Source organism: Poecilia mexicana, unplaced genomic scaffold (assembly GCF_051168715.1).
Source record: "Poecilia mexicana isolate PSO_F unplaced genomic scaffold, ASM5116871v1 scaffold_20, whole genome shotgun sequence".
NCBI classification, from domain to species: domain Eukaryota; kingdom Metazoa; phylum Chordata; class Actinopteri; order Cyprinodontiformes; family Poeciliidae; genus Poecilia; species Poecilia mexicana.
The window spans coordinates 25,861,535-25,888,986 of record NW_028263389.1 but is presented as its reverse complement, the minus strand read 5'-3'; the positions used below and the strand labels follow the sequence as shown (position 1 = coordinate 25,888,986).

At 38.5% G+C, this 27,452-nt stretch overlaps 1 protein-coding gene across 1 annotated transcript; it reads right to left on the bottom strand.

The window, feature by feature from the left end:
* On the bottom strand, positions 1–24,847 carry LOC106921464 (uncharacterized). The gene is made up of 5 exons (XM_088001662.1): positions 24,754–24,847; positions 24,385–24,445; positions 20,006–20,105; positions 5,798–5,932; positions 1–314 (listed from the first exon to the last, which is right to left on the bottom strand). The coding sequence occupies exons 1-5, from the start codon at positions 24,845–24,847 to the stop codon at positions 267–269; spliced, it is 438 nt and encodes a 145-aa protein (XP_087857788.1). The 3' UTR covers positions 1–266.
* Positions 24,848–27,452: the final 2,605 nt, after the last annotated feature.

The window sequence follows — 27,452 nt, the reverse complement described above, 5'->3', positions numbered from 1 at the left end:
TTTTTACAGGGAAATCTTTTCTTTTTATTGATTTCAAATACAAACAGAAGGAATCTTTTAGAAAAAGAAACAGTTAAAGGTGAAACATAAAGCACTTAGTGATACTTATTATGTTATGTTCTTTATATTTAACTAAAAAGTAGTATGGTGAAATACATCAAAACATGCCAAGAAGAAAACCTTGAAGTAACTAACACTGCTTCTCCCATAGAAACAAGCATTTCTTCTCATTCAGAAAAACAACATTGGGAGAAAAAGCAAAAATGTTAATTGCTTTGTATGCTGTGGAGATCCTCCATAGTAATGTACACCACCTGAAAAATGAAAAACAAAACATAAGCATTTTGTAACTTACAGTTGTTCAGACCAATAAAATACTCAGCTTGGTAGAGTTTAAATCCAGAGGGCTGTTCCACAAAAATAGGATTACAAAATCCAGGATAACAGGATAATCCAGTTTTGACATTGCACCTTCGGTTCATCCTGGCTTTATCCCGAAGCTTGTCGAGCAAGGTTTAAGTAATTTAGGTGAATGCGCATCAAAAAATTTCTTCAGGAGGCCAATGAGATTGATCACAGGTTCACTGATGCTTCGCTAGATAAATTTCGTACTCCATACCTCAGAACATCTTTCGATTGAGGATGATGAGGAATTGAAGCACATCATACAAAAATAAAAAAACACCTGGTACGATATTAATCAGTAGCAGATTGATTGAGTGCGTAATTAGTAAAAGGTCTTTCAACAAACTAGAACAGCGGTCTTCAGAAATACAATCGAACAGTAACAGAGTCTGTATGTGTTACGATCCGTGTTTCTGTGTGTTTATTTTTGAGTAGTTTCCATGTTTATTTGTTATCCTGTTTTCCTGTGAGTCTCTGTCTCTGCCCGTTGATTGTTCCCAGGTGTTTCTCGTTCCCTTGATTACCCCATGTGTATTTAAGTTCACCTGTTGTCTTTGTCTCTGGTCGGGTCCTTGTCTTTGTTTGTCTTACGAATCTCGATTGTCTCATGTCAGTAGTTGTGTGAGCTCTCCGGTGGAACTGTGAAGTCCCGGTTAGCTTAGCTTAGCTCCTAGTTCAGTCTTGTATCAGTAGCTACCGGTATTTGGCTGTGTGCCTGTCTCTCTGCCGTGCTGCCTGTTGGACTGTTTTGAGCCTTCATTAAACTCGTCATCATCACCATAACCTGGGTCCTGCGTCATCTCCTCACCAACATCCACCCTACCTCATGACAGTATGGGTCATTTTAAAATTAATAATGGTATTTTTTAACATTATAATGTTAAACTAATAGCACTATTTGACTGAATACCACTGTGATGAACTGGTAACCTGTGCAAGGTGTACCCCGCCTCTTGCCTGTTAATTGCTGGAGATAAGCACCAGCACCCCTGGCAACCCCACTAGGGATGAGTGTATGATGATGGACGGATGGAATACCAAAATGAGCTAGTGGTACTTTCATGTAAGGTGATTAAAAAAGACCAAAACAGATGGATAAGAAAAAAGAATCACAGGCAAAACTCATTGGTTTCTGATCTGTCAGTGCTTTACTAAGCCTGGCTGTTAGACTGGTCTGCAGCCGGCTAGCTTCACAGAATAAATCGCCATGGTAACTTATGTGTTACCTCTTCTGTAAAACTAAATTGAGGATTAATTAAGCTTGGATATCCAGAAAATCCCAGCTTAATCTGCTGTCCTGGTTTTGTGAAATAGCCCGCTGGTGACTACTTTTAGTGCTCGAAAATCTGAATGCCTCATTGTGAATTAAGTTTTGTAAAACAAAATGGCTGTGAATTTCTGCTTTGTACATGTGTAGATGGAAAAGTGGATATAGAAAGGCCATGGTGTGTCAACGTTGTGCTTGTAAATTTGAATGGGTAGTTCTGAGTAATGTTGCCTGAGGGCAACAGAGAGAAGAAACCATAGAGACCCCTGGTCAGGCAGTCACTGCAAATGTAACCCACAAGGACGGTCACTTGTATACCCTTGATAGTAGATAGTAGGTAAGAAGGGTTTTAAAAGTGTTTGTCAAATATTCATTCAATGTATCATTTAGTCTTTTTGATATGTCTGTCAATTGTTCATTCAAATTTACACTGTTAGTGAGCAGTCGGGTCACAATCTCAGTTTATTCAGTCCTTTGGGCTGGGACTCGCCATCCAGAAGGCGAGTCTGCTGTCTGCAGTATTACAGGTCAACAAAATAACCTGACATCCTCATGCTATATGGGGATTTCTGTGTTCCAGCCACTCACAACGGAAGCTTTCAATTTCCAAGTTTCTTCATCTAATTTTAGAAGATCTTCTAGGCTAATTGCAGAAGCAACCAGTAGCACTGAGCTCTCAAGCATCAGCAAATTCTCAGCAGCACAATGAAAGGGGCGAGATAAACAAAGTTATTGGCTGATGTGAATTCAGACTGCTTGGTTGTTCAAGCTATCATTAAAAACAAACAGTAAAGGTGTATTGCACAGTTTTTAAATATTTTTTAACACTTTTTACATATATTTATGAATATATTTATTAACTTATTTTTTAACTTTATTACTTTAAAAAGTAATAAAGTTAAATCATTGTAAATTAAGGCATGAAATCTACATAATTATACTTTTTAATCTCATTGTAGAATAAGATATGAAATTAATATGTATTCATTCTTGCTTGTGTCTTTAACACTGGGTTGCATAAGCGTGTCAAGGATCAGTCCCTGGTCCTTTATACATGTTGAGTCTGTGGTGCAGGGGTAGAGCACAACCCACATCAGGAGGCCTTAGTAATCAATACGGCTGTCACAGGTTCGATTCCCAGACTGATGACCTTTACCACATGTCTTCCCCCTCTTTTATTACCCATTTTCCTGTCAAACCACTCTCAAATAAAGGCCACCAGAGCCAAAACAAAAAATTGTTCTCCAGTGGTCCATGGTCCTCCAAACATCAGTTATCTCAAGTCTGAGTATTTGTTCATCTGGTTGAGGAGAGAATTTCCTCAGAGTGTTGTTGAGGGCCTCAAACCATCTAAGTCATTATTGAAGCAGCAATATATAACTTTTATAAATATATATATATTTTTTACATATTTGTTGAAACTGTCACTATGTCGTGACAGTAAGGTATGAGACAGATAATCTTTGAAAAACTTGAGGTCCTCTGCTTTCTCCCAGTGCTAACTAGAAACAACCAGTCAGATCCTAGAGGCGGGTCTTAGCCCTGTCAATCACAATATTGTGAGCAATGCTGGATTTTCTGATCATAGGTATGTTTTGCTATACGAATGGCCACAAGGTTTCGGTTGGCTCTTGTTGGCTTGAGCACCTCTGCACTTAATTGCAGCATTTTGTGCCTTTAGCACGTCTTGTAGCTAGATATTTGCCTTTACCATCTCATGCTAAAGGCATCAAATGCTACGATGCTAAGAAATCCAGGTGTCTGATTTGTCCCTGGGGTGTGGTGATGGGCATTCTAGGCTGTACAAGTGGTACATGTCTTCATGACCTCAGATAAGCAAAAACATCTAAAATAATTATAACTGGCAAAATGTTTATGTTGATGATGTTAATGAGTCAATATGTTTTTGGAAATATTTGAAAGAATTTATAATTATTAATGTCCCCTTAAAGAACATAAACAAACATCCAAAAATAGATTGACTCCCTGGATAACAAAGAGTTTGGAGAGAGCATGTAAAAAGAAAAACAAGTTATATAAGTTTTTCATTAAGTAACTCAGGAAAAAGGAGACAAATATAAAAAATATAAAAATAAGTTAACAACATTGCTGTGGAAGCAAAAACAGAATTATTATGATAGACTACTGCAAAAATATTGTAATGATATTAAGGGTTCTTGGAATACAACTAATAGTATTGTTAAAAATAACAAAGATAGAGACTTTCCAATATGTATTAAACATAACATTCAGGGAAAAAACAGAGGATATTGTTGAAGTCTTTAATAAGTGTTAATATTGGTCCTAATTTAGTCAATGAATTGCCAAAGGCTAGAGATGGAAAATATAATTATAAATTTGATAATACTGGAAATATTAATACAATAGTGAGTGAAAGTTATGTAATAGATGTAGTTAAAACATTTAAAAATAAGAAATCCAAAGATTGTAATGTTATTGACATGGCTATCATGAAAGAGGTCATTTCTAGTATTATTAAGCCTCTCACTTATATTTGTAACACATCATTTTTAACTGGACCTTTTCCTGACAAAATGAAGAGTAGCAGATTACAATATGTACAAATTAACAACACAAAGTCACAGACTGAAATAGTTAAATGTGGTCTTCCTCAAGGCTCAGTCCTAGGACCTAAATTATACTGCTCAAAAAAATAAAGGGAACATTTCACTTTAATTTTGTGTGTGGCTCCAAATCCAGGCCTCCATTGGTTAATACATTTAATTTCCATTGATGATTTTTGTGTGATTTTGTTGTCAGCACATTCAACTTTGTACAGAACAAAGTATTCAATGAGAATATTTCATTCATTCAGATCTAGGATGTGTTATTTGAGTGTTCCCTTTATTTTTTTGAGCAGTGTATTTATACTTTACTTAAACAATAGTTTTGCAGTATCCAATATTTTGAAGTTTATAATGTTTGCGGATGACACAAATTTATTTTTTTCTGGAAAAAATATGGGTGAAATAATAAAAACAGTAGAAAAAGAGTTAACTGAGTTGAAAACATGGTTTGATTACAATAAGTTGTCATTAAATGAAGGAAAAACTAAATTCAAGGTATTCTCTGGTAATCAGATCTATAATAATGTAAAGTTTTGCATCAATGGAGTTGAAATTGAAAGAGTATATGATACAAATTTTTTAGGAATTATTATAGACAATAAACTCAGTTGGAAGCCTCACATAGAATATTAGAAATAAAGTTGCAAAAACTATTTGAATATTGTTTAAAATAAAAGATTTAGTAAATGTTAAAGACTTGCATATTATATATTCCTCTTTGGTTTTGCCTTATTTGTCTTATTGTTCAGAAATCTGGGGAAATGCAAGTAAAACAAACTGATATATTAGTTAAGTTGCTTATTAATAAGGTGGGATACCGTGAACCAACTGATAAACTCTTCATTCAATGTAATGCATTAAAATTTAAAGATATAATTTATATAATAATACTGGAAATAATGTATGAAGCATTGAACAAAAGTCTTCCTTCTGGTGTTCAGAAATTATTTAAATTGAGAGAGAATAAATATCATGTGAGGTTTGTTTATATTTGAATGTGCAAAAGAGAAGAGCCAGGTAAAATCTAGATGCATTTCAGTTATTGGTGTGAAACTGTGGAATGAATTGAATGATGATTTTAAGTTATGTCCTTTCTTGGTGAGCTTTAAAAGAGCTCTAAAATGTTGGGTGTGCTGTGGTGGTGCAGGGGTTAAGCACAACCCACATATGGAGGCCTTAGTCCTCGACTCAGCTGTCGCAGGTTTGATTCCTGGCCTTGGTGACCTTTGCTGCATGTCTTCCCTCTTCTCTCATTACTCACTTTCCTGTCAATTAACTATCAAATAAAGGCCAAAAGAAAAAGCTCTAAAATGTAAAATGATAACATCTTACACTGTAAAGTAGATTTACATATGTATTGTGAAGATATCTTGGTAGGTTGTTGTATAAAATAGGGTAGGCAAGAATAAACTTGGCTTCAGCCTATTCTGTTTTTTGGTAAATTATGGGTGTATTTATTGTTGTTTTTTTTTTGTTTCCTGTGTTTAATGTGGACAATTTACCAAACCTGACTGACTGATTGATTGATAAAACTCACGTGATTGTGCTTAGGGTTGGGGTAGTCACAGATGTCTTTTGGAAAAACAGAGCGCATTAAAAATTTCACTTCTTCGGGGTAAACATAGGTGGGCTGGAAGTGGTTCTCCTCGTTAACACCAACCCCATGAAAGATCTGAAGCAGAAAAAGATGATGGAAAGCACAAAAGCAAAATTATATTATTAAATATGAATTTATATATAAAATTATATAAAATTTAAGTAAATATTATACTATTTATTGGGGATTAAACATTTGTATTTCTATTTATACGTTATGTTTACTGCTTAGTTTATGGTTTGATAGGAAATGATTGCATTTAACATCTTACTCTTTCTTCAACCTTTATTTAAACAGAATAAAACTTCTTGACATCAAAGATCTCTTTTACATGAGTGTCCTGACAAATTAATGAAACACCCTCACGAGTTCTTGTGGAACAATATAGTGACCTGCAGTACAATCACCACTAATGGGGAGTGGTAGGAGGCCCTCAAATCCTCATTTTACCAAACCTATGTGGACATTTGACTGCCATAAGTCGAGAGCGCACATTTTGAGTCTGAAAGCAGGGCTTCACGTATTTGTTCTCAAAACTTGTGAGTGATTCTATAATTGGAGATACATTTGGCACTTCAAGAAATGACAAAAAAAAAATTCTTAAAAAGTTTCTTAGGTAGTCTATTGAAAAGGCATTAAACTTTTAAAAAATCTGTAATTGCCAAACATTAGCTACATATTTTATCATTTTTTCTCAGAAAAAACGTATGTTTTGCGCTATGTTATGTCAACTCTGTTACGGACAATATAGACAGTGAGTGAAAAAAACAAATTCTAGCAGACTAAAATATTTTTATTCCATTACACCACGTGTCATACTACCCCAATACTTTAAATTGAGATGTTTTACTTAAAAATACATTTTAAAAAATCAAAACATACTCAACTTTTCAGAGTTATTTGCATAGGGTCAAACGTTTTTCATTAAAACTCATTGAAAACCATCATTCTTTTAGAAATAAAAGTAATACTAAATCACAGCAGAAGTCAACCAACAATGTATATGGTGCTCTGGACAAGTTTTCTTTTTTTTTATTTTGTGAAAGTATGTCATAAACCTGTCAACTCTGTTACCTAACAGAGTTGGTGTTAGTAACAGAATTGACAGGATCAGAATAATTTAGAACTGAAAACTCTGTTACCCTGTTTGGTAACAGAATTGACAATTTAAAATTTTTTATTAAAAAGTCCACTTGAGTGTAGAAATTCTGAAAAAACATGACACCACTGAGATAATGGTTTAAAAACCATTAAATAAACTTGTCTCTGATCAAAAATCTGTGGTATTTTTCTCATGATACTTTGGTAACAAGATTAACATTGAAAACAATAACCTCTGGTGATTGTGATTTTTAAACTAAAATATTTCCCAGAGAATGGCACATAGACCTCTGTGTGTTTGGGGTCTTTTCAGTAAAAGTAAGTGACCTACCTTTATGCAGTTTATATAGCTGTAGAAGGAAATTTCACAGATTTACGGGGACAAAACCACATGGTAACAGAGTTGACAAAAAATTCTCGGACACATATTTTTTCAAAAATAAGGGTATTTTGAGTTAATTTAATGTGATGTTGTTATTAAATTGACCATTTAGGCAGTTTAAAAAAAGATAGAAAAAACAAATTCACCAAAGAAAAATAATAAAACATAGGTTTTTGCATCATTTTTCAGGTTAAAAAAGACAGTACCCAACTCGGACGACAAGAAGTCTTGGTTTTTCAGCTATATAAAACAATTTTAAATGTATTTACTTAAATGTTTTTACTTGTTAAATATTATGATCCATTAAAATGAGTAATAAATTACAAAACATTTAAAAAATTGAAATATTTTAATATACCAGTCCAAAAATAATGACTCTGGACATCAAATGTATCTGCAATTATAGAATCACTCTTGTAGTGCTTGTACTCAAAACTTCTGCTCTCTTTCAAATATTCACTGTTTTCTCTCGTACCTTCATCCTTGTGCTCAAAACTTCTCTCTGCTCGCTTGCAAATTCTTTTCTGCTCTCTCTAAACAAAAAAATACCATTGTGTGGCAACCGTCTCAGCCAGTAGAATGAAAGTGTTATAGGGGTTGCGTTTGTTTCCTTCTAGTGGGCGTGCCTGTGGGGCTATTGATTGTAGTGGGACCCATATGGCAGCACCTGCTTTTCTGCGCCACCCACTGGATGCAGGGAGAAACAATGTCAACTTTCCATGGCGCTGAAACAGTCTCATAATTCACAAACGCACAGATCAAGATGCACAAATGCACAGGACGAGATTCACACTTGTATTTTTGATGCAAACACAAATATTTCTTGACTTACAAGCTGCTTCTGGCCTAAGGATTGGTGAATTTTGAGACTTGACTGATTGATGTGCCGTGTGACCTAATGAAGGTGGGTCTCAGCTGCTGCTTCAAGTTGAAGCTCCCCAGTCACTACCAGACCTGCAGGACTTTCACCAGGACTTGGTGATGGCTCTGACCTCCAGAAGTTCTGGTTTGGACTTGTGTAGGGTTACATGTCATCGTCTTCTAGTCAGTCTCTATTCTAGAATAAAATCACTTAAAATTCATTACTTCTGAAGCTCATTGATGCTCAGGCATTACCTACATCTGCTGAGATTTTTTTCTTTTTTGTGGAGAATGACTTCCTGAATGACTCTAATAGTTGAATCACTTCCTCAGTGCAGTCAGGTTCTCCAGAGTTCTACTAAAGTCCTCATTATTTGACTCAGGTGTGTTGAAGCAGAGCTACATCTCAGAGTTGTATCTCTGCAACCGGCCCTCCAGGCCTGGATTTGAGGACCACTTACCTAGCTGCTAGTTATGGACAATTCTGACCATTGTCTTCAAGAAACTGTCTTGAGAAAACAGAGTATCTTCAGTCAGAGGCTTCTTCAGATTCGCTGTAATACAGACTGCAACAAGAGATCTTTCAACAGCCATCACCATCTTCAATAACTATTTGAAGAATCTGAATTAATGAACTAAAACAATTTGTGATTAATAAAGTATATCTGAATTCTAAAGTATTACCATAGTCTTTCTCTTTTAATTTACCCAGAGCTTTTCATTATGTTTATTTTATTTTCTGTCACTACAAATCACTAGATTTGATCATTGTTATGAATTGTGAAAACTGTTAAGTGGATACTTACATCAGCCATCAAAATACCACCTATTACTTCTGTTACATTTGTAAAAATATGATCAATTACTGTAGTTGAATTAAGATAAGATAAGATATTCCTTTATTAATCCCGCAGTGGGGAAATTTACATTGTTACAGCAGTATAAAAAGCAAAACCAATATGAAAAACTATATATACACAGTAAAGTCAAGTGAATATAGAAATACTAAAAAACAGTATTATTCGAAATATAAATAAATAAACAATTTCCAGGTTTATTGCCTGTAGTAGAGAGTGGTGAACTACTTAGAGCAGTGGGTATTGTACAGTCTGACGGCGGCTGGAAGGAAAGACCTGCGGTATCTTTCCTTCACGAACTTAAGGTGCCGCAGCCGGGCGCTGAAGGAGCTGCTCAGTGCTGTCAGAGAGAGGTGCATGGGGTGGGAAGGGTATGCCAGCATGCGCTGGAGCTTAGTCTTCATTCTCCTCTCTGCCACCACCTCCACTGGGTCAACAGGACACCCCAGGACAGAGCTGGATTTCCTGAGGATCTTGTTCAGTCTCTTCCTGTCAGCAGTGGAGATACTGCTGCCCCAACAGACCACTCCGTAGAAGATGGCTGATGCCACCACAGCATCAAAAAAGGTCCTGAGAAGAGCCCCCCGCACGCCAAAGGACCTGAGTCTCCTCAGGAGATGCAGTCTGCTCAGTCCTTTCTTGTAGAGGGCAGCTGTGTGGTCAGTCCAGTCCAGCTTGTTGTTAAGGTGAACACCCAGGTACTTGTAGGACCTCACGATTTCAATGTCCATTCCCTGAATATTCACTGGCACAGCAGGAAAGTGTTTGGACCTGCGGAAGTCCACCACCAGTTCTTTTGTTTTTCCTGTGTTGATCTGCAGACAGTTCCTCTGGCACCGTTGTGATTCTTGTAGGTTTTGATATCAATGGGTAAAAATTTAAACTGTACATTAAGTTTATAAATGTACTAATATTATCTTAATCTGTTTTATTTCTCATGTTGATTTTAAAGTCTCCACACAAAAAACTGTTTTCTTAGAAGTCTTTTCCAATAGCTCCATCATTTTATCAGTAAATACTTCCATATTTGAATCTGAACTTATTATTGTATTTGGAATGCTTATTTAATATTTCAATTGTAATTATTTCCATAATATGATCTACAGTTATTGACATTTTATTATTTATTTTGCATGTTATTTACCACCTCGTTTCTTGCTTCTGTTCATAAGAGTTCATACCCCACAATACTGACATTAGTTATATTTTCATCATTTAGCCATGTCTCTGAAAGTGACATGGCTGTTATACTAAAGGTTCTATTTATCTGTTTTAAATAACATGTTATTTTAGATAAATAAAGATGTATAAATGCATTTATAACTCTACTATTAAAATGAATAATAGAGAAACCTTAATTTGTCATATTAATATAAATTAAATTACTCTTCATTATAATGTTCAAAGCCTTTGATTACAGGAAAAAAATCTGAATCAATCTGATCATCATATAGTTTATACTCTGAGACTTCATATGTATTCATATTTTAGTATTCATTTGTCCGTATATTTTCAAGTCATTTCAGTCTTTTCTGTTAATTTGTTCGTTGCCTGAAATCATCTAAATTAGCGGTTCTCAACATGGGCGGTACCGCCCCCCGGGGGGCGTTCAGAGGGCGGCAGGGGGCGCTGGGATTCCTTTGGGGGCGTTTGGTCGAAGGTAAACTTTACACCTTAAATGCACAACAACACCAGTTTAGACTTTGAGCAACTTGTTAAAACTGTATTGTGTAACATTAAATCATGCCTGGCTGCAACGGTATCGATGGCAGCTCTTCTTCTTCTCCTCCTCTTCAGTGTTTGTAGCTTCTTGGCGCAGCTCCTCTCCTGCCACTAGTAGCTTCACCGCATCAGTTCAGCGTTACACCGGCTGATGACGTTGCTGTGATTCACTTTGTCTGGTATTTTTGTACTTATGTTTCGGCAGTTCTGTGATCATGTCAAAGCAGCAACTTATATTAAAAAGTGTTTTATTTCCGTTTGAAAGCTGCCCACTTCCATGGAAGGACAACAGAAAATTTATCTTATAAACATGTAATTATTAAAACCCTCACTTTGTATCCCTCTGAAAAATGAACCCGTTTAAATAAAGAAATCCCTCCATGGTGACACCACGATAGAGAGCGTTCATTTTATAGCATTAACATCGGAGCTGTAAGGTCTGGTATGAAACGGGGTGATAGAACAACACAGCACTTTTAAATTTCAATAATCAGACTGCAGAAATTGTTTCCGTTGTTTTAAAAGGTTTATGTCAGTCTGCCTTTTTCCCAGAGATACGCTTCCCGACCGGCCTGCACATTAGGGGGTTAAAAAAAGAAAAAAGAAAAAAAAAAGAAAAAACGACGCGCACATTGCGCAAAACTCTGAAACAGGAGAAGCGGGACATAAAACCGAGCGACGAACTAGATGTGAATTATGGCATAAAAACAGAGAATCCGACGCTGAACAGTGAAAAATCAACACATGATGTGAAACATGATGATTAGGCGGAGCAGCAGGTGATGAGTGAAGATTAATGATGGTCAATAAATGATAAAATAAATCTAGCAACAGGAAAGAAACTAACGTGGACATAGCAATAAACCAAGAGAGGATGATACTAATGAAAGGAAACTAAATGGAAATGAATGAAGAACAAAATACAAGACACAATTGGTTTCTAATAGCTTAAATGTCCCACTGACAAGGAATAAAATGTTTAAATGGAATAAAAATGGGTGTGCCTCATCTTCACAGTCTAGTAGAACAATTTCACACGAATTTAGTGTAAATGGGTCACATGACCCAGAAGCTATAGAAAAAAAATACATTTTGACACAAAAAAAGACAAAAATATCAAAAATGTTAAAATGGAATAAAAATGAGTGTGCCTCATCCATATGGACGACTAGAAAAACTTCACACTGATTTTGAGTTAATAGATCACATGACCTGGAAGTTATTGAAGAAAAAACTACTTTTTAATGTTAAAATTCTTCAAAATATTGAATATGTGTTGCACACTTAATAATTAGTCAGTGTGGTTTTGCGCATATTCTTTTATTTTGATGAACTCTGTTGAGACATGAGAGCGACAGTGAGCGCCTTCGCTGACCAGCCGTTACTGCGCTTAATTGCCGTTGGCTTGCTGAGTCAGGAGCGTCACTGTGCTCTATGTGCCCACTGGTGGCGAACCGTTGTAACTGCAGTACAGCACATCTCAGCAAGAGAAGTGCAGCACGAGAAAAATAGAAGCAAGTAAACAAAAAAAGAAATTATTTTGGTAATTATTTCTGATGTTCATTCTGTCACATATGACTTTAAAAAATTTATAGTGTGTCTGTAAATAGGCAAGACATCTATTTGGATTTGTTTCTTAGGAGTGTTTGGTTTGGAAATTTGTAGACGGTCCCTAAGTGAACCTCCAAGTGCTTGAGGTGGGAGCTAGAGAACGGCTGACTGAAATAAGCGTTCATAAATCAGATCAACCTTGAGGTAAATGTTGCTTACTCCTCGGAGTGCCAATATCTGATATCCAACTTGAAAAACAGCTCAAGCCTGCACAAACAGAGCACTAACGAAGTAGTCCACTTTGGTTTGTTTTGGAACAAGATGGGGGGATGACCTAAGAAAATGTTTAATATCTCAGAAACCAGAACAGCACAAACGAAAAGTTTAACAGCACAGACCTGCACTAATGGAGCACTAACCACTCAAGGCTATTTGCTGAAATTTTTCACGTGGGTAGGGTGTCAGCTTCACTCAGCTGAAGAGTGAACAGAGGGAAGTCGAAAATAAATTTCATGTCTTCTCAGTCTCAACAAATGGGTGGCAGAGCGCATCGTGGCGGTACATAGCTGGTAGATGTCTCTGTGTGTGACGAAGGAAGGTGTCAAATCTCATCACTAACATTGACACAAAAGCTATAAATGGCTGGGTGAGGTAAGAGTTCATGTGTTAAATTGACTGAAGATGAATACATAAACTAAAACTGAAGAATAGACATTTTTATAAGCATATTTGTGAGCCTTGCTCTTTACTATTAAGTTGAATATAATTACTAACTACTAAATTGACTGAAGATGAATACTAAAATATGATTTTAGAAAAATTCAAACCACCACATATGGTTTATGGTTCTGCATTGGATAAATGACTTTGACAGACTCAGACAGCAAATACAACTTCTAAATTAACAATAATTAAATAATTGTAGTTTCAAGATAAAACTTTATATTCAATACAGTAAGGGGATTTTACTTAAGATTTCCTAAAAAAAAAAATAAAAAATAAAGAAAAAAAGAAAACACTTGAATATTTGAAATCCTGGGAATCTCACTTTGTTAATAAATGATTAAATTCAGCTTTCATAATGAAACTTTGAAACTAAATTTTAATGGCGATTTAAAAAAACAGGGTTTATGTACTGTAAGCACGCAACAAATACATTTTAAATCAAGAAGGGTTATTTTAAGTCCGTCTACAATTAATTTGAAAACTCAAAAAGTTGGGAAATAATGCTAAATTGTACAACTGTGGCTAGGACTGTCGCGATAAACGATAAATCAATTAATCGCACGATAAATTCAACCAATCGACCTCATTTTAATTATCAGCTTTATCGTCTCTTCCTGCCTTTTTTCTTTCTGTTGATGACACTGAATGAAAAAATGCTCAGCTCTGGTGCTCTCCACTGACCCTCCCTTCCTCATTTCCTTAGTGTAATGTCCAGCTCACACTACACAAGTTGTCGGCCCATTTTCTAAACCTGAGAGACACATTAGCTGACAGAAATCCTGGGTATAACGGTTCGATCGGGTTCGTCGTGCCGTGTAGTGTCCAGCCAGATGGGCAGAAAATAATTTTAAAATCAGGCATTAATCAATGCTTTACTAGAATCTACCTGTGATGCATGTGGCTAGAGTCAGCGTAAAGTCCTGACTGAATGAAAATCATTATAACCTATTTATGTCACGTTAACGAAGAACAGCTGAAAACTTACTGGGTTTATCAACTGCGGTAGCAATTTGGCTCCAACTCCTCTCCTTGTCATTTCTATATTCTTTGCACGAAATGTTGAATAAACATTAATGTTGTTTCCACATATCATCTCCAATGTCCGCTGGATTTTGGGTTGCGCCATGTCAGCTGTTTGAGATTCCCCTCCATAATTTCCCCTCAGAAAGCAGGAGGAGAATCCGAGCTTTCTGATTGGCTACCTGTCATATTCAGCTTTAAGCTCCCAGTCGGGGAAAACCCCTGATTTAGATCGGAGCGGCCACGACGATCTACCGTAACACACCACACACTACAGGATGATCGATTACGAAATCACCAGCGACAATCTTAGATCGGCCAACAATCTAAGATTGTCATAAGGGGAAAATAGGGGCAAAAAATCGTGTAGTGTGAACTACTGCATTAGGTAGTCGGATGTGCCCGTCTTCTCTATTTAAATCTAGTGATTACTGAAGGCCAATATAGTAGACAGACTTCATAATCTGCACTCTTTTGGTTGATTGCAGTATTTATTTCCACTTTGGCTTTATGTTGTTTAGTTTTTATTCATGTAAGTTTTTTGTTAATGGAGACTGAGAATTCATTAACACTGGAACTGATTTAGTTTATCAGTTCCAGTGTTATGTGTTCTTTTGAAAATAAAGTGCATCTATACATGGCAGGAAATCGCATGCATTATTAGTCATTTCCATTAAAACAGTGTTAAAAGGCCTTCAAACAATTTTATCGCAATAATTTTTTAGACAATTAATCGTCCAGCTATCACAACTTGAGATTGACGAGGTACAACACAAAGGGGAGGAGCCAGGATGCCAGGTCAGAAGGGAGTTAACTGCAACTACCCGCCCAGAGACTGGGTATGTAGCCCCAGTAATGAACAAACCATCTGAGCTGAACGAGGCAGCAACTGACCTGAGAGAGAGAATCATGGCCCGAATGAACACCAGACAACCCCAATGCCAATTACAACGGCTGAGTGAAGTACCATCAGAAAGTCTCATTGAAGATGTGAATGTAGCATTGAGAACGATCCCTACCAACACCATAACTGAAACCAATGAACTGATATACAACTCAGCATCAGTGATCCTTGAGATGCTTGGCTATAAGAGCAACCATGAGACCCAATATCCACCATGGAAAAGACGGTTAGAGGCTAAGATCAAGATAACAAGGAGGGAAGTGAGCCAACTGTCAGAGCTCCAAAGGGGTGCAATGAAAAGATCAGTACCTAAGAAGTACAGCCAGATGCCCGTGCCTGAAGCACTCGAAACTGCCAAACAAAGGCTCCAAGCCTTGGCCAGCCGCCTAAAGAGATACACAAGAGAGAATGAAGCCGGGAGGATTAACCGGCTCTTCTCCACCCAACCAGCTAAAGTGTACTCTCCTTTAGCTAGTTCCATCTTGGGGCCACTTCTCTTTAATATTTACATGATTCCACTACTTCAAATTATACAACAAAATAATATAGATTATCATAATTATGCAGATGACACACAGTTATATATTAGTCTATCGCCAGGGGACTACAGTCAGGTACATATACTTACTAAATGCATCGAGCAGATTAATGTCTGGATGTGCCAAAATTTCCTCCAATTAAATATAAACAAAACTGAAGTGCTAGTGTTTGGACCAAAAGAGCATAGATTACAAATGATCACCCACCTTCAATCGATTGGCTTAAAATGTTCTGATAAAGCCAAAAATTTGGGAGTGATGATGGATCCAGATTTAAACTTTGACAGCCACATCAAATCTATCATAAAAACTGCATATTATCATTTAAAAAATATTTCCAAAATTAGACGACTGATGTCCCTACAAGATTCTGAAAAACTAATTCATGCCTTTGTCTTTAGCAGGCTCGATTACTGTAATGCCATTTTTACTGGATTATCAAAAAAAGCAATAAAACAGCTGCAGCTTCTTCAGAATGCAGCTGCAAGAGTCCTGACTAAAACAAAAGGAGATCAACATATCAGTCCAGTTCTGAGATCGTTGCACTGGCTCCCAGTTGCTAAAAGAATAGAATTTAAAATCTCTTTATTGGTGTATAAAACTACACAACAAAACCCCAGATTATATTACGGATCTTCTTCAGCCCTACATACCTCCCAGACCTTTAAGATCAACTGAGTCAAACCTATTAGTCATTCCGAGAGTCAGAACAAAATACGGGGAAGCAGCTTTTAGTTTTTATGCTCCAGCCCTCTGGAATAAGCTTCCGGCTCACTGCAAGTCTGCCCCAACTTTGAGTTTATTTAAAACAAGGTTAAAAACATTTCTATTTGAAGTTGCCTATTCTTGAATTTTTTTTAAATTTTTTTTTAATTTTTTAAATTTTATTTTGTTACTTGTCTGATTGGTATTGTTTCTCTGTAAAAGCACTTTGAATTGTCTTTGACTGAAAGGTGCTATATAAATAAAATTGCCTTGCCTTGCCTTGCCTTGCCTTACTCTCAATGGCAGGGTAATAACAACAGAGCAGACCCACCAAGGCTGGAGACTGAACAGTACTGGAAGGGAGGCGTCCCACAACAGCAATGCACAGTGGCTAACCTCTCTACGAGAGGATCCAGAAGGATCCCTCAAAGGGTTCAGTCCCATCCAACTATCGGCCGATAACCTGTCTCTCTACAACATGGAAGCTCATGTCAGGCATCATAGCAGCTAAGATAAGCGGACACATGGATAAATACATGAGCACGGCACAGAAGGGCATCGGCATAAATAGCAGAGGAGCCAAACACCAACTCCTTGTAGACCACACAGTCGCCCGAGACTGCAAAACCCGACACACCAACCTGTGCACCGCTTGGATTGATTACAAGAAAGCCTATGACTCAATGCCACACACTTGGATCATTGAATGCTTAGAGATGTACAACATCAACAGGACTCTAAGAGCCTTCATTGCAAACTCGATGGGGCTGTGGAAAACCACCCTTGAAGCTAACTGCAAACCACTTGCACAAGTGTCCATCAAATGTGGCATATACCAAGGAGATGCTCTGTCCCCACAGCTGTTCTGCATAGGCCTGAACCCCCTTAGCCAAATCATCAACAAGACTAGCTACGGACACTGACTCAAGAATGGGGCCACAATCAGTCACCTCCTCTACATGGATGACATCAAGCTGTACGCCAAGAGCGAGCGAGACATCGACTCACTGATCCACACCACCAGGATCTACAGCACTGACATTGGGATGTCATTCAGACTAGAGAAGTGTGGCCGGATGGTTACAAAGAGAGGGAAGGTCGTCTGCACAGAAGGGGTCTCACTCCCAGAAGGAACAATAGCAGACATAGAGCACAGTTACAAGTACCTGGGAATACCACAAGCAAATGGCAACCTCGATGAGGTCACAAGGAAAGGAGCCACAGCCAAATACCTCCAACGAATAAGGCAAGTCCTGAGAAGCCAGCTCAATGGCAAGAACAAGATCCGTGCAATAAACAGCTATGCCTTACCAGTAATCAGATACCCTGCCGGAATAATTAGCTGGCCAATGGAAGAGATAAAGGCCACGGATGTTAAGACTCGGAAGCTACTAACCATGCATGGAGGGTTCTACCCCAAATCCAGCACCAGTGTTCCTAAACAATGTTCCCCTGTTCCAGAGGGGGCTGAAAAGGACTGTGAATCCATGGTTGCATTTGTGGAAAATTTACTTAAAGAGGGGCTCGGTCTGGAAGACACCCAGCCAGACATGCAGACTGAACGGGCACATCGGGCGCTTGGTCCGCAGCCACCGCAGGGAGCGGCGCCACGGTCAATTGTGGTGAAATTTCTGAGCTTCAAATATAAAGAGCTGTTGCTCCGCAAGGCTTGGCAGCGAAAAGGATTAAGGAAAAAAACAAACAAAAAAAAAACATAGCAGTTCACAAGCCACTGTTGGCTATACTTAGACTAAAATCAGCTGGCCCAACACTTACTGCCCTGATGATGCAATGCTGGGCTCTTATTCTAAAGACATATTATTATAACATTGGCACTTACGCCTTATTTCATTGACAGACAAGAGCTGTCAGCAGAATAAGGATGTGTTCTTTTGGGGCAACAAGTTATTATCCCACCAGGTTACGGGCAGAAAGTACTGAAAGACCTGCATCATGAACATCCAGGCATCTGTCGTATGAAATATCTCGCCCTCAGTTACCTGTGATGGTCAGGGTGTGATGGTGACATACAAGAACAAGTCCAAAGCTGCCAAATCTGTCAAGCTGTACAAAAGTTGCCAGTGGTCACACCACTTCACCTAAGGTTGGAAGTTCTCCTGATGTAATCCATCACATCACAACATATCATTGAAATTTTGAGAAGCTTATTTTCGTCATATGGATTGACAGAAGAACTAGTTTCAGACAATGGACCTCAACTCGTGTCAAAAGAATTTGGTCAGTTCTTGGAGTTAAATGGAATCCGGCACACAGCTGTTCCATGCATCAAACGGAGCAGCAAAGAGGTCAATAAAAATCCTGAAATGATTCCTGATGAAAAATGTGCTAGAAGCAGATGGAAAGGCCACATTGCCACTCAGTCATCGACTGGAGAACCATCTTATCATGTATCGCAGCACACTTCACACTGTGACAGGTTGTCCACCAGCAGAGTTTTTCCTGAAATGCCAGGGTCCTCATATATAAAGCGTGCATGCACAAAAAAAATGTGTTATGTACAAGTTGGGTTGGGGTTATGGCGACAGGTGTGGATGAACAGCTGGACTGTATTTTATGCAAATTGAGATGTATAAAGGAAAGGTGAGCAGGCATGGGCATCTGAAGTTTTATACATCTGAATTTTTTTGTGCGCTGCACTTTTCTAAAGTTGTCCGTACACCAATTTTTAGTGGAAGCTGCCTACATTTTTATATATGAGGCCCCAGATCTGAACTTGTTCAAGATCAACGCGTTCTCAAGTCTGAACTCACCCAACACATTGAACAAAAATGGTCTGAGCAGAAGCACCATCATGATCACAGAGTCGCAAGGAGAGACTGTTCATATCCAAAATTTCAGAAGACTAAAGTAGACTCATGGAACAGTTCTGAAGGAACTGGGAAGTGTTACTTTTCTGATACAAGGACAGAGTACACGCACAATGCATGTTGACCACATGTTATCATGGAGACAAACTGTGGAGGAACCTCCAGTTATGTTAAGAGGAGATACCAGAAGCGATCATGGACTGTCGTTCCAGGGATAACATCAAGTCCAATGGGAAACCTAACATCACAACCACTACCTGATGAATCACCTGGGCAGACAACAGAAGAACCACCAGTATCAATGTCCAAAACAACCCAAAGCCCATCTGTGAAACACATATAGCCTGATAGGCGTCAGGCACTTCCAAAAAGACTGAATCTTTTAAAATGTACAGAATATGACTTAGTTTACTACCAGCTGATTTTGGAGGTGATGCAACACTGACTGATGTCTCCATTTGCTAAATTATTTAGTACTGGCAGTAGAATGTTTTTTTTTTTTTTCCAAATGATTACTTATTTTGACATCTAAAACAAATGGAATGTATGTTGCCCCCTAGTGGTAATAAATACAGATGAACCTATTCCATGGATAGCTCACGGTAGCCCAACTTGTTAATGTAACATCTCTAGGACTGGCATTAAAACAAAGGAATTGGAGTTATGTTCTGCTGTTCACAAGTAAAGGACACATGCATGTTTTCCCTGTTTGATTATTTCTAAGACACTAGCCAAGAATATCACAATATATATTTATTAATTTTGACAGCTCAATTTAATTCAACACTGAGTTCACTGTGTAGAGTGTATAGGCGGGTGTATAGCAGGCAATCCAGGGGTGCCATTCATTGTTCTTTGTCCTGATTAGCTGTAAAATGTTCTACTGTAAAAAAATAATACTAGATCCAGGTAAGAAGGGCTCCAATAATAATAAAAAAGCTCATCCACTGACTAGTTTCCTCTGCAGGAGACGGTAGACTTTCTTGCGTCGAGCATGGTCACTTCTGAGGCGTTCAGCAGTGTGGAGAAGAGATGCTAGCCACACAGGAAGTCTGAACAAAGAGATAAAATTATACATTTTAAGTGCATTATGGGTAATTGTTGGTTTATGATGAAGAATTGTCATAAATCTTGTTGAATATATCAACTACACAATTTTGCTAATCTTGAAAAAAAAGTATCCTTTCAAATTCATTTATCTAAAATTCTTACAATGATAATCAAGTATGCTAGCATTGAAATAGCAATGAGCTGTTTGCAGAGTTTCGGTCAGGTTTCAGAGCTCTCCATAGTATTGATAGAACACTGCTGCAAGTAACAAATATTCTCTTGGCCTCAGATAATGTATTTGTATCTGTTCTGGTTTTCAATCAATCAATCAAATTTTATTTGTATAGCACATTTCAGCAGCAAGGCATTTCAAACTGCTTTACATCATGAACACAAAAACACAAAGTCATGCAACATAGAATCAACAATCAAAACATAACATTAAGTGCCATCATTAAATTCTTAATTATGTTTCAAATACAACTCTAAGCAGGTGGGTTTTAGTCGAGATTTAAAGGAAGTCAGTGTTTCAGCTGTTTTACAGTTTTCTGGAACTTTGTTCCAGATTTGTGGTGCATAGAAGCTGAATGCTGCTTCTCCTCGTTTGGTTCTGGTTCTGGGGATGAAGAGCAGAACCAGAACCTGAGGGGTCTGGAAGGTTGATATAATAACAGTAAATCTTTAATGTATTGTGGTGCTAAACCGTTCAGTGATTTATAAACTAACAGTATTTTAAAGTCTATCCTCTGAGCTACAGGGAGCCAGTGAAGGGACTTTAAAACTGGTGTTATGTGATCTGACTTCCTGGTTTTAGTGAGAACACGAGCAGCAGCTTCTGGATCAGCTGCAGCTGGAGGATTGATTTGTTAGTCAGACCTTGAAGACGCTGTTGCAGTAATCAATGTGGCTAAAGATAAACGCATGGATGAGTTTCTCTATATCTCACTGAGACATCAGTCCTCTAATCCTGGAGATGTTCTTCAGGTGATAGAAGGCCGACTTTGTGACTGTCTTAATGTGGCTCTGAAGGTTCAGGTCAGAGTCCATCACTACTCCCAGGTTTCGGGCTGATCGCTGGTTTTAGTTGTAATAACTGAAGCTGAGCATTGATTCTAATTCGCTCCTCTTTAGGTCCAAAGATAATAACTTCAGTTTTGTTTCTGTTCAGCTGGAGAAAGTTTTGGCACATCCACATATTTATCTGTTCTAAGCATCTATTCAGTGATTGGATGGGGTCAAAGGTCACCTGGGGACATCGTGATGTAGATTTCATAGTCAATCACAATATTCTCTTAGAAAAACTTGAACATGCTGTAGGTATCAAATCCATGTTTCAAAGAGAAACATGGATTATATCTTTATATAGACCTGTCTATTGATTTATAGATTAATAGTTTTACTGGACAGAAATTACAAAAAAACAAATATGGTTCTTAATCAAATCCTAATGAGTCAAATTGAAAGTGTCATGGAGTCATCAGCCTCATGACATTAACACTGACATGAAAAATAATATTGAAGAAATAAATAATCTAATTAAAAACATAAATAAGTGATAAGTTCTTTACTGTTATGGTCTGTAAGATATATTTATTCTCAGGATTAGATACTTCTACAATATTTTACCTTTTATCTGGAAATAGTGTCTGTTTATTCTTGCCATACAGTCTCTGTATTAATTATTGCTCTAAAGGTCTTGCCATACCAGTTTATTCCTCTGTATAGTTTTAGTTTATTCTTGCATTTTGTTCTTCATTCATTTCCATTTAGTTTCCTTTCATTAGTATTATCCTCTCTTGGTTTATTGCTATGTCCACTGTAGTTTCTTTCCTGTTGTTAGATTTATTTTATCATTTATTGACCATCATTAATCTTCACTCATCACCTGCTGCGCCGCCTAATCATCATGTTTCACATCATGTGTTGATTTTTCACTGTTCAGCTTCGGATTCTCTGTTTTTATGCCATAATTCACATCTAGTTCGTCGCTCCGTTTTATGTCCCGCTTCTCCTGTTTCAGAGTTTTGCGCAATGTGCGTGGCGTTTTTTTTTGTTCTTTTTTCTTGTTGTTGTTGTTGTTTTTCTTTTTTTAACCCCCTAAGGTGCAGGGAGGTCGGGAAGCGTATCTCTGGGAAAAAGGCAGACTGACATAAACCTTTTAAAACAACGGAAACAATTTCTGCAGTCTGATTATTGAAATTTAAAAGTGCTGTGTTGTTCTATCACCCCGTTTCATACCAGACCTTACAGCTCCGATGTTAACGCTATAAAATGAACGCTCTCTATCGTGGTGTCACCATGGAGGGATTTCTTTATTTAAACGGGTTCATTTTTCAGAGGGATACAAAGTGAGGGTTTTAATAATTTCATGTTTATAAGATAAATTTTCTGTTGTCCTTCCATGGAAGTGGGCAGCTTTCAAACGGAAATAAAACACTTTTTAATATAAGTTGCTGCTTTGACATGATCACAGAACTGCCGAAACATAAGTACAAAAATACCAGACAAAGTGAATCACAGCAACGTCATCAGCCGGTATAACGCTGAACTGATGCGGTGAAGCTACTAGTGGCAGGAGAGGAGCTGCGCCAAGAAGCTACAATCACTGAAGAGGAGGAGAAGAAGAAGAGCTGCCATCGATACCGTTGCAGCCAGGCATGATTTAATGTTACACAATACAGTTTTAACAAGTTGCTCAAAGTCTAAACTGGTGTTGTTGTGCATTTAAGGTGTAAAGTTGACCTTCTTCGACCGAACGCCCCTCTTTTGTAAAAATGTCCGCCACGGTCCCCTGCCGCCCTCTGAACGCCCCCCGGGGGGCGGTACCGCCCACTTTGAGAACCGTTATGCTAATGTAAACTCTGAAAGACCTGCGTCATTAACATGATGCAGAGTTAAAGAACTAAATATGATTGATATATTTTCTACCTTTGATAAAAGCAAGTTTAAGTCTATCAAAGCAACACAGTAAAAATGCCAGTGTTGAATTAACTCCCAAAAGTGTCTATATGTGTCCAAGTCAGCAGGTGTTAAAGTAACACTTTTGAAAGTGTTAAAAGATTGACACCCATTTTTGTGTTAAATTAACATTGGTCTATAATACTGAAATGGGTTTAAGAAAAGTTAAAAACCTAAAAATATATCCTTTTCTTTCTCTTAGATGAATGGTGAATTTATTTCGTTCTTTGTTTCTTAAACACAAAGGTTTCTTTTATGAAATTTTTCCAGCCCCTCTGATTACTCTGGGATTTCCACCTTTGCCTGCAGGTGCAAGTCACTAGCTATAGCAACTAATAGGCATTGTCCTGACATTAATGGTGCTCACCATGCTTGCATGACTTGCTACCATGGTCATTAGTTAACAATGACAAGTGTAGGTCGCCTGGCACACATGGGTGCTCAGGAATCTCCCTAGGTACTCCAACCCCGAAGTACCCATGAAATCAGCGACTATGGATGTAATTGTTCCATATATTCCAAACAGAGAACTTTTTACTGGTGGTTTCTAGAATTTGAAAAGTGGAATGCTATCAGACTTCGCTCCCAGTTTTAGTCCAACAGGCATATATATATATATATATATATATATATATATATATATATATATATATATATATATATATATATGGCCAAAGTATTCACTCACCTGCTCACCTGTCTTGACTCACAAAGCTTAAGTGACATCCCATTTCTAATCCATAGAGCTCAATATGACATTGGTCAACCCTTTGCAGCTAGAACAGCTTCAACTCTTCTAGGAAAGCTATCCACAAGGTTTAGGAGTGATTATGGGGATTTTTGACCATTCTCCCAGAAGCACATTTATGAGGTTGTCGAGAAAACTGGCATAAGGGTGTGAGATCTTTCCAGGTACACGCAGAAAACGGAGTAAAAGCCTGAGAAATAACAATAATCATGCATGTTGATTTAATGATGATTAAAGAAGAGAAATACAAAATACATTTATATATAACAGTTGGAATGACGAACAAGGTCACATACTGATGTTGGACATGAAGGCCTGGCTCTCAGTCTAGGACAACAACAACAGACAAGGACCTAGCAGGAATGGAACCGGCAAACTACCGATTGCAGGACAAACCTACTTCAATCAGTTTAAGTAGTTGTCTAACCGTTTCTGACATTAAAATGTTTCTTTTGATGCAATGTGAAATCTTAGTTGAAAAATCAAAGACAGACAATGCTGAACACTCAAAATAACATTCTGACAGAATCTGACAGGACTTATTCTGGATAACAGGTTAAAAGTGATAAACTTACCCAAATGAGAGACAGAGATCAACATAAATATCCATCAGAAGGTCAATGATCAGCAACAACACTGTAAAAACAACAAAATCTTACCAAGTATTTTTTCTGTAGTTTCTAGTAAAAATAGCTTAGAACATTTGAGTGAGGCAGATTCATTTGCTCATAACATGGGAAAAATGTCTTGTTATAAGTGAGATAATCTGCCAATGGAACAAGAGATTAGACAGACAGACCGCTTCCATTCATACAAACAATAAAATGCAAGACCCATTGTATTAAGAAGTATTAATAAATAAATAAATAAATAAAAGATGAGACCAAAGCAACAACTGTGTTAGGGGACATAATCAGCTAGTTTTTAAATAAATGTTCTGGAACCAGTCTCCTTGAGAGGGTCTGGACATAATTCCACTCTGGAGTTGCCCACGGTGAGAAGTGCTGGGCAGGAGTGGGCATACTTGTTGCCCCCCATCTCGACGCCTGTAAGTTAGGGTTCACTGCGGTGAATAGGAGGGTAAGAAACCTAGCCCAATCAGCAGCACCCTCAACTCAGGCAACATAAGGAATCCACCAGCCATTTGGCTGATTTTGCAACAGAGCTGAGGATGGCAAACACAGTCTCAAAAGCAGAATTTCATGGGAAAAGGACTTAGATTAAACAAGGAGTACTGGTAAGACGTTCACTGGACTCAGTTGAAATGTAATTTGACTTTGGTTTTGCATTTGACAAAAATAAATGCAGAATTAATTGAAGGAACAGTTTGCACTGCTAGTTTTTCCACAGTTTGGCTCTATTAAATGCATATTTAAGATATTTAATATAAAAAAAACTATGTCCTAAAGAAAAGAAAAAAATATTTAATTATAAAATGTTTGGATTTGTTTGATTCAACCAAACACAGAGTTAAATTATTTAATACTTGAATTCATGGTAAAAATTGTGAAAGACATGTATGTCTAAGGTTAAAAATGGAATTGTCATTAAGATAAATTATTAACTTTAAATCAAATATCTAAAATGTATGTTAAAAAATGTTTTATGCGTTTTTGTAGGTTTTTCACCTCTTCATTGATTCACACTCACTGGTGAAAATAAAGTTTGAGTGAAATCCTGAAGTTTCTTCAAGTCCTCCTTTTCAAGTGTGGGAAGCCATGAAATTATAGAACAGTTGACAGTGGCTTATTGGAGCTGTGGCCACAAGGTTGTCAGTGTCTGTCTCGGCGCCAACCCTCGAACCCGTTGGTGGACACCTTCGGTGAGGGATGCTGTCAGGCTGAAGAAGGAGTCTTATTGGGCCTTTTTGGCCTGTGGGACCCCTGAAGCTGCTGATGGGTACCAGCAGCACACGACTCGGGTGGTTGCTGAGACAAAAACTTGTGCGTGGGAGGAGTTTGGAGAGGCCATGGAGAAAGACTTCTGCATGACTTCGAGGAGATTTTGGTCCACTATCCGGCGTTTCAGGAGGGAGAAGCAGTGCAGCACCAACACTGTTTATAGTGGGGATGGTGGTGCTGCTGACCTCGACTCTGGACATTGGGGGCCAGTGAGCAGAATACTTTGATGACCTCCTCAATCCCACCAACATGCCTTCTATTGAGGAAGCTGAGCCTGAGGACTCTGGGTCAGGCTCTCCAACCTCCTCGGTGGCAGGGCCCCGGGGATGGATGAGATCCGCCTGGAGTTCCTTAAGGCTCTGGATGTTACAGGATTGTGTTGGCTGACACTACTCTGCAGCACTGTATGGACATCGGGGGCAGTTCCCCTGGATTGGCAGATTGGGTGGTGGTTCCCCTGTTCAAAAAGGGGTTCTCCGGAAGCATGGGGTACCGGGCCCTGTGATACAAGCTGTCAGGTCCCTGTATGACCGGTGTCAGAGTCTGGTCCACATTGCCGGCAGTAAGTCGGGCTCGTTTCCGGTGAGAGTTGGAGTCCACCAAGGCTGCCCTTTGTCACCAATTCTGTTCATTACTTTCATGGACAGAATTTCTAGATGCAGCCGAGGTGTTGAGAGTGGAGGAATTTAAGTATCTGGGGATCTTGTTCACAAATGAGGGAAGAAGGGAGCGGGAGATCAATAGATGGATTGGCGCAGCATCTGCAGTGAAGCAGGTGCAGTACTGGTCTGTTGTGGTGAAGAGAGAGCTGAGTCAAAAAGTGAAGCTCTCAATTTATTGGTCGATCTACGTTCCTACCCTCATCTATGGTCATGAGCTTTGGGTCATGACCGAAAGTACGAGATCACGAATACAAGCGGCCGAAATGGGTTTCCTCCGCAGCATGTCTGGATGTCTGGACTCTCCCTTAGAGATAGGGTGAGAAGATTGGTCATCCGGGAGGGACTTAGAGTAGAGCTGCTGCTCCTTCATGTCGAGAGGAGCCTGCTGAGGTGGCTCGGGCATCTGGTAAGGATATCTCCTGGATGCCTCCTTGGTGAGGTGTTCCGGGCTCGTCCCACCGGGGGGAGGCCTGGAGGGAAGCCCCGGGGAAGACCCAGGACACTCTGGAGGGACTATGTCTCTCGGCTGGCCTGGGAACACCTTGGGATTCCCCTTGAGGAGCTGGAAAAAGTGGCTGAGGAGAGGGAAGTCTGGGCCTCCCTTCTTGTGCTGCTACCCCCACAACCTGACCCCGGATAAAGTATAAGATGGATGGATGGTAAATTATTCCCAATCTAGAAGGATGATCTGAGCCAAGCACAGATGGATCCAGGACTGTTCCATTTTCAACACAGTTGTACATTAACTTATGGAGTAAAGTCCGTCATTGGGTAAACCAGTTCCAGCAAACATGAGTTTAGCTGGTTCTATTTACTTTCTGTGGCCCTGTCCCAACTCGCACTTCCACCCTTGTTCTGCACTTGTGTCTTTCAAATGCGCGTTCATGCTGAAGGGTTTGAGTCCGTAGTGTGTCCCAAATTCTCCACATCCAGCCTTCGCCCCATCCATTTTGGGTCCTATTTACAACCTTATGCTAAGTCCGCATTGATATGAACTTCACCGAAATGTATCACCCACAATTCATTGCTGCATGTGATGTTTTGAGTTAAAAGGCGGAATTATGACAATGTTTTATTTTC